General features: G+C 40.7%; 1 protein-coding gene across 1 annotated transcript; it reads left to right on the top strand.

Moving 5' to 3' along the window:
* Positions 1-5,695: 5,695 nt before the first annotated feature.
* LOC117305420 (5-hydroxytryptamine receptor 2A-like) lies at positions 5,696-10,246 on the top strand. Its single transcript, XM_033790290.1, has 2 exons — positions 5,696-5,779; positions 8,968-10,246. Exon 2 carries the CDS (start codon positions 9,014-9,016, stop codon positions 10,244-10,246), a length of 1,233 nt encoding a protein of 410 aa, XP_033646181.1. The 5' UTR covers positions 5,696-5,779; positions 8,968-9,013.
* Positions 10,247-12,649: the final 2,403 nt, after the last annotated feature.

Raw genomic sequence — 12,649 nt, 5'->3', positions numbered from 1 at the left:
ACACACCGGGGTCGACCCAGGGAAGCTAAACGAACGCACCCAATATTTGTATACTATGGTAGCCTGCCAGTATAGTCTAGATTTCAAGCTCGCCAGTTAACTAAGTCATACCGTCGCACTTTGGCGATTTACAACTGCGCGTAGTACACTCCAATATCAAGCACCATAGTCTTGGGCCAAGACTAGCGCTCTACCAACTAAGCTGTGTAGCCCTATGTTGGCAGTCGTATTCAGATTTTAAAAAATAGGGAGACCGCCAACTTAGGGCTAAACAGTTCAGTTGGTGGACTGTTGACTTTTGTCTCCCCAGTCCCCGGTGTACCCCCAGTCCCCGGTGTACCACCAGTCCCCTGTGGACTTTGTGGCAAGAGCCACTTGGGCAGAAGAGTATACCATTGATATTAAAAGAGCCAAAGGACAATGTATACAATGAGGAGTTGTTGGAAACCCTCTTTTTGATTTTTTATGTTTCAGGTAAATTTCTTTGGTAGTTTTGACAAAGCACACAGTGTTGGCGATGTCGGTGAGTTTTTCTCTTTCCTCCAGGATCTTTACTTTCTTTTCTTTTTCCTTGCAGAGATTTTATTAAAGGCTAACGAGTATTAAAAGAGCTTAATCTGATAAGTCCTTATCCTTCATAAACGGGCGTCATTGCCGAGTGATTAAGAACATCGAGTTCAAGCAAGATGCTTAAATATAGGGTGCGTTCGTTTAGCTTCCCTTGGGTCGACCCCGGTGTGTGGCGGTTTTTTTTCCAGGACAAACTTGGGTAATTATCTGCACACGTTCGTCCTGGGAAAGAAAACGCCACACACCTGGGTCGACCCAGGGAAGCTAAACGAACGCACCCTATATTGCGTCTCTTCACTCAGGGTAGTACACACACTGCGAGGGTTAGTACACTTTCGTATTGTACAACACAGTGACGTCCTGGATATTAGGGTCCATTTCTGGGGCGGAAAATTTTCAAAGCTTCATAACTCAAATCTTACCTGCAAGAAAACCTTTATTTACACAGATTCACATTCCATGGCAGCATATATTTTTCTGCGGTGGGTTTTGGTCGTCATATGTTCTTCACAAATCCGTCATTTTCGTGATTTATTGCAGCTCCTAACGTAAAAACTCCTGTTTTGATCGTTTTCTCACAGTCTACCGTGCGTACGCAACACACAAGACGCACGACGTACATTGCGTTGCGTTTGCGTGTTAACGCTGTGCGGTCAAGATAAGCGGCGGTCCCGACCCGCCGTACTTGCAAGTGCGTGCTGTCTACTTGCAAAAACGTGGCCAAGATTTTGGGATCCGTCTACGTACGGATTTAGGAGCACGCAGACACGACGTAGCACTTTAAGTGCATGAGGAACTTTCTCTGCGTTCGGGCTACGGATTCACCGCCAGTACGGGTGACGCGCGGGCCCTCTACAGCCAATGGGCGCACAGCGCACTGACTCCGTGAGTCTTTTATTATTTTGTTTTCCAACGGTCACTTGCATGAGTAAGCACATGCTCCAGACGTTGTGCCGTGCGCACTAATTTCTGCAGTATAAAAAAAAAAAACTTAACCGTCAGACGAGTGCCATCATTTCGTCTCAAAGATGCCGAAGAAGACACAGGAGAAAAGGTCGCTGCATCTGCAGCTCAAAAGGCAGCGGATGCGGCCAGAGAGGCCCAACAGAAACGGGCCACGGAAGATGAGATGGCCAGAGAGGCAGATGAGAGGAGGAGCGAAGAAGAGTCAGACGATGACGCCAGAGAGTCTGATCATGAGGAGGGTTCTGCTGGTGGATCGGAGAGGGGTGGGTCACAATAAGAACAAAAACAAAACCATTTTATTATTTGTTGGACAAAATAAACTTCGTCATGTTTATTCACACATGAATACTTCAAATTAAAATCAAGAGTTTATGGAATAGAGTTTATAAAATTAAATCATGAGTACCATGAGTTCATGTGCTCAAACAAACCGATCTTGCCATGGTAGGCGGCCCAAAGTGGAGAACTTTAATAGTCCGCCAAATAGTTTCTAAATACACATTTGAATATTTTACATGTAATATATTATGGTACAAACATGTAAGCATTCATGTTAATTGAAGAAAGGAAAATTATGTGTAAAACTTATTTTAACTTTCAATACACCCCCCCCCCGACATCGGGCGAAAAAATCTTCATCGCACCTGCACGCACTTAGAACATGCGAGTAAGTATGGACACCTAAAGCCTCGGTCACAACCCGCCGTGCTTATTTTTTGTCCATACGTGTTTTGGGGAGCCCACGGCCGCCACGTTTTTCTGAAAACGCGGGGAGGGAGTGGCAAGAGCAGGGAGGAAGTACGTCAACGCACGTCACTCGCACGGTTTGCGCAAGGTGTAAGTACGTGGCCCACACGCCACGCCTGGCCGTGAGCGGTTGCGTGCATCGCACGTTGCGCACGTGGTAAGTGAGTTGTACATGCTTACAACGTGCTTTCAACGTGCTTACAACGTACGCTCATCTTGCGATTGCCACGTTGTCGTACAGGCCGTACTTACACGTGCTGGTCACGTACGGTGTCCTTACTCACTCGCATGTTGTAAGTGCGTGCAAGTGCGATGAACGTGAGTTGTTCGCCCATGTCGGTGGTGGGGGTGGGGGGGGGGATATAATAGGACGAACTCCGGCTGAATGTGAACATAAGTTTAGCATATTAATAATTTTCCTTTCTTCAATTCACATGTTCTGAAATTTAAATTGAATGAATACTTGTACCACAATATGTTACATGATATGTTAGAAACTATTTGGCGGCCTATTACAGTTCCCCACTTGGCCGCCTACCATGGCAAGATCAGGTTATTTGAGCACATGAACTCATGGTACTCATGATTTAATTTTATGAACTCTGGGGACATCCCATGAACTCATGATTTAATGTTATGAATTCATGTGTGAATAAACATGTAGAAGTGTGTCCAACAAATGATAAAATGGTTTTGTTTTGTTCTTATTGTGACCCCCTCTCCGATCCACCAGCAGAACCCTCCTCATGATCAGAGTCTCTGGCGTCATCGTCTGACTCTTCTTCACTCTTCCTCTCCTCTTCCTCTCTGGCCATCTCATCTTCCGCGGTCCGTTATTCTGTTTCTTCTTCGGCATCTTGGAGATGAAATATGGCACTCTTCCGTCAGTTTTTTATACTGCAGAAATCAGTGCGCACAACGTACGTAGGTTGCGGAGCACGTGCTTACTCGGTACGGTCCACGTGAGTTCTGCTTGCTCATTGGACAGCTGAACTGGGGAAATGCCGAGTAAGCACGGACTACGCCACTTATGACGTGCGTAGCACGAACGTGCTAAGTGCGCCGTCCGTGGAGCAAGTGACCGTTGGAAACATTAAAAGGACTCACGGAGTCAGTGCGTTGTGCGCTCGTTGGCTGTAGAGGGCACGCGCGTCACCCGTACGTCACCCGTACTGGGGGTGAATCCGTACGGGTGACGCAGAGAAAGTGCTACGTCGTCGTCGTGCCTGCGTGCTCCCAAATCCGTACTGAGGCGGTACTCACCACGTACGGATCCCCAAATCTTTCCCACGTTGTTGCAAGTAGACAGCCCGCACTTGCAACTCACAAAATGCAGACTAAGGCCATGTCCGAAACGACGACTTCGGCTACAGCTACGCCTAGATCAGCGCGTCTACCAGTGTTGAAGAATAGGCAGACGCGCGCGATCTAGCCGTAGCTGTAGCCGAAGTCGCCGTTTCGGACACGGCCTAATTGAGAAATATCAGGTTTATGGTGGCCATTTTGAAAAATGGCCGCCATGACACTTTCCCCCACTCGGATTGCTTAAAGGGTCTATGCAACTTTTGAAGGACAAAAAACACAATGTCCACAGATTTACACTAAACTTACACAGTTTGAAGATAATGATAGTAGAAAGCTTCCCTGAAAATATTACGTGCTGAGGTGCTGTAGTTTTTGTGAAATGAGTAAAACAATGTCATGAAAATGATTTTCGTCTCATGAGACGAAAATTATTTTAATAATTTACAAACGTATTTTCATAACATTGTTTTTACTAATTTCTCAAAAACTACAGCACCTCAGTAAGTAATATTTTAAGGGAAGCTTTCTACTATCATTATCTTCAATCCCTGTAAGTTTAATGTAAATCTATGGACATTTTGAAACAACATTCCGGGTATGAAACAGTTTACATACTTTCTGTTGCAATTTGTCCGAGGTTGACCCATTTTTTTGCATGAAATGCCTGGACTAAAGGTCCTCTCCAAAGGCATGAATTACAGCCTCACATCACACCGGGAACAAGTCCTGTTAAAGACACCATTCATCCAGCGAACCAGCACTTAAACATCTAGACAAGACAGCCGCCAATCAAGCCCGTATCCAAATACTGCAAACCCTCAAGCTACACAATACCATAAACTTAATACTGGTACAAAAACATTTGTTTTCTGTACAAATAGTGTTCATGCGTTTTGCACGTACGTACAACGTTCATTAAGCTCCTGGCGAATAAAAAGCTCTGCTTTGCTGACTCCGCCCAAAGATCCAGGAAGATCCAACACACTTTGACCATTGACGTCTATAGAGTTTAACAATGAGTCCAGTAGCTGATTGTTCAACTAATATAAAAATGTACCTAAAGGATTTAGGTGTCTTTTCAAACGATACCTTGTCTATTAAAATGTAACATAAAATATGTAACTAAAGGATTGGGAGACACTAGTTTGCAATGATAATGTTGTCTGTAAGGGAACTGTTACTGGTTTTCACCAACAACACTCTGGACACCGCATGGAGGAAGACCTACAAGCAATATGGATCACAATATCATGTTTTGGGATCGGACTCCTAATTAACCGACCCTTCCCCCAAAAAGAACAACTACTATTTTCGCTTAACCTTCCCATTGTTTACAATAACACTATATCAGAACAATTAGAGATGTGTCTTCTATAGATGATCAAGATAATGGATTGTCTTGAAAATAAACCAGAAACGTGTTAAACAAGTATACTTTATATAATGCAGCCATTCAACGGGTTCTCCAACGGGGTTTAAAGACTTTGCACCACTGCTGGTGGCTGAATTAGAGTCGTAACGACTGGGGATGTGGGTTTGGGATTGGAATACTCCTTTAGTATAAGAGTATAGTGTTTGCGTTGTATTCTCGACGGCATTCCTTACGAACCAAGCGGGTGAAAGAAACGAACAATGAAAAACCGGGGCTCGTTGTGGGATTTATAAGGATGTGGACAGTCGTAGAGGGAGGGGCTTGGGATGGAGTCTTCAAAGCAGACCTTTTTATTGGCCAGGAGCTTAATGAACGTTTTACGTACGTGCAAAACGCATGAACACTTATACGACGCAGTTTATAAGAGTGGGCGAATCTAGATGTCCTGGAAGTCCTGGTACGTGTTCTATCATTGATTACAGCTATTTATGAAGCGACAGGTTCACGTGAAAACAAGACGGCTCTTACCATAACGGTAAGTGGCGTCTAGTAGAGATACAAGGGAAATTCACTGAATGTTGACTAAACTTAAACGGTCGTCGTGACTTCGGTCAGTCACTGCTGGGCGTTACTGCAATCTGCATTATGTTAACAACATTATGTGAAGCAATTCAAATAGCATGGTATGAATAAAGATACGCATTACAGTTCGTACCTGTCATATTATTCCGGTTCCATGTACACAATGCTCCTAGGCAAGAATGTTTATCATTGACGATGCAGTAATCAGATTTCGTTATCTTCGGAAGTTATTGTGAGGTAAGAGTTATTTTGTTTTTCTCGGTATAGTGTTTCGAATCTGTTTTTTTTTTCATGAAGGTTGGGGAATTTCAACGAGTTTGAGCGGGTATTTTGTTCACTTCTTGGCTTCAATATAATGTATAAGTTTGGTTATCACCCTTAAAATTAATGGCAATACAAACGTTTGGTTTTAGCCTACAAACAGCGTTCGATGGTTCGACAGACTTTTCACTTGTAAATAATGCGTTTACCACCTGATAAATATATACACAGACGCAAGGCTTTGTTGTTGTAGTGAACTCTGCCAGGAGTTAATTTATTCCGTACTCTGAATTTAGTGGTAAAACGCCAATTAATAATAAGGGATTTCCCTTTATTTAATTCCATTCAGTGATATCCACCCATAAAGAAGTATACCAATTCCAATTATAAATACACTTTGCGACCAATCCGCAAAGGTTCCCACTTCCTCACTTTGCGAACGGTAAATTTCCAATCCGCAAAGGTTCCCACTTCTCAGCGATTTGCCAAAGAAGGTACCAGACCATTTACAATTATTATAATTATAAATACACTCATTGACTGGAGAAAACTCCGGGTCAATGAGGTTCCCACTTCCAGCGAGTGGCCAAGAAGGTACCAAATTAATTTACTTCTTTATATACAATCACATCATTGTATTACCACCATATTTATACATGTCAATTCACATAAATTAATTTACCACTTTCCTCACAGGCTTCCATGCCTATTAGCTTGTTTATAGGAAAAACTTACCGCCTTAATTTAGTTAAGTGTAAGTTGTAAGATTATTAGTCAACTAATAAACTACCCTGACCCTTCCATTAAACCCCGGGGAGGGAGGGAGGGAGGGAACTTTGCGAAACTATACAATCTATCTTAACTCCTTGGTGGCAGATTATTCAATGACGGTTCCCAGAAAGACAAGCACCCTTTCCCCGAAATGCCTTGCTCTGGTTGGTTGAACAGAACAATGGAAACACGTCTGAATGCACCCTGACAATCACACTTGCTTAGCCCCGACTGTAACATGTATGTATATTTCCAGGTGTTAAATCGGTTTACTGCGTTACGCCTTAAACCCTATTGTGTAACAAATATTAAGATTTAAGATTGTATCTCCCTATTTAAAATTTCGGCGAAAAATGCAACCACATTTTCATAAGTAAGTGTTTTTGTATACGAAGGGCAAATACATTTATAAGGATTAAAATCAATGGAACGGTTCCGAAAATCAAAAGTATACTTTGCCTTTTTATAGTATTATTATTATTTAAAAAAAAAATGGATGCCACATAATTCAACAATACAATGTAAACAAATGTCATCGAGTTGATAGCCCAATTTATGGTCCAACAATCTAAGCAGAAGCACATTAACCTATTTGTCGCCTCTTCGGTATTTTTCCCCCCAAGGTGTAAAGGGTTCTCTTGCGCACACTGACTCACAGTCTCGCATTGAGAACGCCACATGCAACTTTAACTACATGCCGAAACAGTTCTGTGTCGAATTTGACGACTTTAAAAATGCTAGTAGAAGCTTCTTTACAGGCAGTATGGACACTATCGGTAATTACTCAAAATAATTACCATCATAAAACCTTTCTTGATTACAAGTAATGGGGAGAGGTTGAGAGTACAAAACATTGTGAGAAACAGCTCCCTCTGAAGTGACGTAGTTTTCGAGAAAGAAGTAATTTTCCACAAATTTGATTTCGATACCTCAAGTTTAGAATTTGAAGTCTCGAAATCAAGCATCAGAAAGCACACAACTTCGTTTCTTTCATTATTATCTCGCAAATTCGACGACCGATTGAGCTCAAATTTTCACAGGTTTGTTATGTTATGTTGAGATACACCAACTTTGAAGACTAATCTTTGACAATTACCAATAGTGTCCACTGTCTTTAAGGCTCTATGTACGTGTTTGAAGTAGAAGACCAACTAATGTACATATATTAAAATCAACTATACGCTACGTTTGAGGCTTTTCTTTGTGAAAGGCACTTGAAACCATTGGTAAATTGTCAAGGACCAGTCTTCTCGCTTGGGTTATCTCTCAGCATATATGCATATAACATACAAAACGTGTGAAAATTTGAACTCAGTTGGTCGTCGAAGTTGCGAGAAAATATTGGAAGAAAAAACCCTTGTCGCAAAAGTTGTGTGCTTTCAGATGCCTTGAATTCGAGACCTCAGCTGAAGTCTCGAATTAAATTCAAATATTTTAGAGACAAATTACCTGCTTTCTTAAAACTATGTTAATTCAGAGGGAGCCGTTTCTCACAATGTTGTTACCTATCCATTGCTCCTGACCAAGTAGTTTTTATGCTAACAACTACTAATTATCAGTCTTGTCAAGTGCCTTTTTAAAGGAGGCAAAAACGATAACGCCATAATAAAAAAAATAAGAATCCAATAAACATTCTTTTGCTTAGATTGATTAGACTACATCTTTTCTGCACAATAAAACCAGAATAATTCGATGATTGCACAACCACAGCCACAATCAATCATACGCATACACAATTTGATTACTCGTTTTTCTAATCAGTTATTCATATAAATTATCCACCTTCTGTGTGTTGCCCTCAGCACGTGACTTTTTAGTGCACCATATGGGGCATGCAGGCGGCGTGTAATCTATGGTAATTGTATCTTCTTATTGGCCACTACTCATCACGCTCATGCAGTATGCATTACATTTCTCCAACCAAAATCTGAGGCAAAAAGTAAAGAAAAACATAAGGCCCCAAAACGAGTTGCTAAAGGCGCGTGGTCTTTTTTCGTGCGTGATATCGGGGGTTCGTGCTTGACATCTGCGGGTGCCGCGTGCACCTATGACTAAAGACTACAATTTGAAAAAGCAGTAACCAGGTATTTCATTGTTAATTGTTAAGGTATAAATATAGTTCAAGCAAGAATCGTCGTGTCAATGATGAAGAAATATTCCCACAAGATCTGCAAAGAGTTACTATTCATTTTTAATAATGTTGTCCATTTGGTGTCTTTGCTGCAAACGATAATAACGAAAACAAATGTTTGTGCAAACTTTTCTTTTCCTTGTTTTCTTTGTTTACGTTTTTCGCTTCTGAAAGTCGATTATATTTTTGTTCAGTTTGAATTTAACAAATGTTGTGCTACTAGGTAATAACTGACAACTATGTTTATATTTACTTGTGGTAGGTTGCAGCTAACAGTCGTCGCCTGGTTGTCAAATTCTAGAATCACAATGGAACAACCCATCCAGCGTATGGTGCATAACTCTTCTTCTCTGACACCATTGAACCCTGGCATCGATACACTGGGTACCAGTTTCCATAACAATGATCACATAGCTATAATTAGTACAAGTGTAGTTATTGGTTTACTAGGTATCCTTGGTAACAGTGTTGTCATAATGGTATTTCTGATGAACCAGAAGTTGATTCGTACCTTGACTAATTTGTTCATCTTTCACCAGTCGTTTATTGACTTGGTTAGCTCCATCGTTTTTATTTCGATTCGCCTTGACAAATGGAGACCATTACTGAGTAGTAGTATAGCAGATATCACGTGTAGACTTTGGTATTCGGAATACCTTCTCTGGGTGATTGTCATGACATCTACCTTAAATCTGCTATTGGTTTCTTTGGAACGCTACTTATCAATCGCTCATCCAGTGTTTCATCGCAATCATCTCACTCGCAAGAATGCTAAGCTATCCATGTTGATGGCTTGGTTAATCAGCATGGGCTATCAAGCCTACTGGGCGGTTGTATCCACGGCAGTAGATGGAAAGTGTGAACCACAATGGATCGACGGAACAGCGCAGACATTCTTCGGCATTTTGACCTTTTTCGTCGAGTACCTAATTCCGCTTGTGCTGATGACATTTGCTTATGCTAGTATCATCTCCAGACTGAACAAACGCTGTCGTGTTTCAACTTTGAATGACACACGTGCATATACTATGGGCGCAGTGCTAACTGAGATACCAAGCAGTAGTGCAAGTAGCACACTGCGTCTAGGTAGGCAGACTAGAATACCACCTTCACACGCATCAACCAATGCTCGGATTTACATGTTTTCGAAAGCCAAAAGAAATGTTGCCAAGACACTTTGTATTGTATTTGCAACCTACGTTATCTGCTGGACACCCACTGAGTTAGAATACCTGGTGTATAACCTCGGCGGACCATTGGACTTTAACGGCTCACTCCATCGAGTTACTGTCATTTTAGTATTATGTAATATGTGTGTCAATCCAATCATATACGCCTTAAAATACAGAGAATTTCAGACAAACTTTAAGCAGATGATTTGCCGTTTAGTTTCTAGGCTCCGTTGTTTTAGGAATTCCAAGTCGAAAGGTCCGGAGATGCAACAATTTAGTTTGATTCAACTCTCACCCTTACCTTCACAGCTTCGACGGGCACATAACCAGGCGGATAACCTGGCTATGTCAGACCAAATTTCGGTGTAGTCTTTATGCATTATTAAAAGTAACAACTATTTTAGGTCAACAAAAGAATACCAGTTGATCGTCCTTATTTTTCAAAAAAACAGGAGGATGATGGCCTTTTTATTTATTATTTATATTTTTTTCCAAGATGGCCGCTTAGTATTTCAAATTAAACAGGCCACAAATTCTTCAGTTTGAAACACCGCAAACTTATTTTATATCTATTTGCATGAGGACCCGTGTTAAAGGAACACATTGCCTTGGATCGGTCGAATTGGTCTTTGAAAATGCTAATGATTAGAAAGATATTTTAAAAGTAGAGTATAATGATCCACACAAGTATTACTCAAATTTTCGACTCCCATAAATGTTTGACTCCCATAAATGGCCGACCGTGTTAGTTCGCAAAGTTAAAGGAAAACCACGCACTTTCGAGGCAAATGTGTGTGGATCATTGTATTCTACTTCTAAAACATCTTTCTTACCATATGCATTTTATAACAAACGGTTACAAACGCTTTTCAAAGACCAACTCGATCGGTCCAAGGCAACATGTTCATTTAACAGGGTCTGATTATTACACTAAAATGATGCGCTAGTATCTGGTAGGCATTCACTAATATTGTTTTATGAAACAGACGGTTACACGTGTTCGAGAACATTACGTGTTTGAAAGGATAGATTTGCTTTTTTAACAAAAATCGAAAAATTAAAAAATTGTAAAACAAAAGGATGCGGCCCCAAAAAAGGATGCGGGCGGGGAAGATCAACGGGTATGTTTGTATTTGGCCTCCCCGGGTCTGTGTACGTTTGGTAATGACTCTAAACATTAATCGGTGAGAAGAACAACCTTTATTGATAATAATGCATTTTGACTAGGGGGTCTATGTACTTTTCACCTCCGGTTGTAGAAAATGTATCACTTGTATCTCCCAAAATTTGAGTTGCATAGTTTTCTTCATGCGTGAACATAACCATTTCAGATTGTCGGTGTTAATTAAAATCGCCACCACCTTTGAAACTAGTTTTCCACAGGTTAGTTTAATGGTTTATATCTACATAGGATTCAAAACAAACAATGGGTTAAAGGCAGTGGACACTATTGGTTATTGTCGAAGACTAGCCTTCACAGTTGGCGTATCTCAACATATGCATAAAATAACAAACCTGTGAAAATCTGAGCTCAATCGGTCATCAAACTTGCGAGATAATAATGAAAGAAAAAAAAACCCCTTGTCACACGAAGTTGTGTGCGTTTAAATGGTTGATTTCGAGACCTCCAGTTCTAAATCTGAGGCCTTGAAATCAAATTCATGGAAAATTACTTCTTTCTTGAAAACTATGGCACTTCAGAGGGAGCCGTTTCTCACAATGTTTTATACCATCAAACTCTCCCCATTACTTGTTACCAAGTAAGGTTTTATGCTAATAATTATTTTGAGTAAATTACCAATAGTGTCCACTGCCTTTAAAATAACCAAACGTCATCAATCCCGTAGGGCCTAAATGTTTACAAATCGAAAATATAATTGAAACAGAATTTGGAAATCATCACTTGATTGCGAAAACAAGTAATTCAATGTTGTCAATCGTTGACTTCGACTTGCATGTTTGTTTTATTCGTCATGTATCCTTGAAGTACGTCTCTCATGAAGGGTGGTTTGAAAAGAAGAAAGCCCGTAATGAATATGAATGTTTAGGCCCGTTCACACAGGCTCCGATATACGATATCGAAAACAAGAACGATATTATGCACAGCCTCGATTGGTTGAATTGATCCATGTATAATATACTCACACGCTTATTCAACCAATAGAGGGCGTGTATTTTTATAGTTATCGTTTTCGTTCTCGATATCGGGGCCCGTGTGACCGGGCCTTTAACCTTCTTTACTTAACTTGTTTTGTTTACTATTGTCACGAAGTGAATTAGTTTGAGAAATCACTTTTTGTACAAAGTTAAGTTTGCGTTACAGAGTAACAAGATTTTGGGGTTTTATGGCCAATGGGCCCGTAAAGTTCGTAGACTTCATTTTTATGAAATAGATGCGTACTTGCGCAGATTTGAGCGTTTTGCGAAAACAGCAAATTGGCAAATGAAAGATTGGGCGATTTCACTAAGCAGTCTACTAACTGGGAAAGCATTAGAAGTGTACTCGCGCATGCCAATTGATCAAGCTAACAAATACTCTGATCTAAAATCTGCCCTTTTACATAGATACAATTTGACTGATGAAGGCTTTAGATTTAAATTAAGAAATGCCAAGCGTGACATAGGGGAAACCTTCAGCCAATTCTCTGATCGATTATTAAGTTATCTTAATCGTTGCGTAGAACTCGATGGAACGAGTAAGACATTATGATGGCCTTAGTGATTTGCGTGAACAGATTATTTCAATTTGCGGTAGAGATCTAGCGCTATACA

The sequence above is a fragment of the Asterias rubens genome, chromosome 22 (genome assembly GCF_902459465.1).
Source record: "Asterias rubens chromosome 22, eAstRub1.3, whole genome shotgun sequence".
Classification (NCBI taxonomy): domain Eukaryota; kingdom Metazoa; phylum Echinodermata; class Asteroidea; order Forcipulatida; family Asteriidae; genus Asterias; species Asterias rubens.
Note: the sequence above shows the minus strand (reverse complement) of the source record. Positions and strands in the feature narration are given on the sequence as shown.

Coding starts and splice junctions, on each gene's coding strand:
- LOC117305420 (XM_033790290.1), top strand. CDS start 9,014: ATGGAACAACCCATCCAGCGTATGGTGCATAACTCTTCTTCTCTGACA.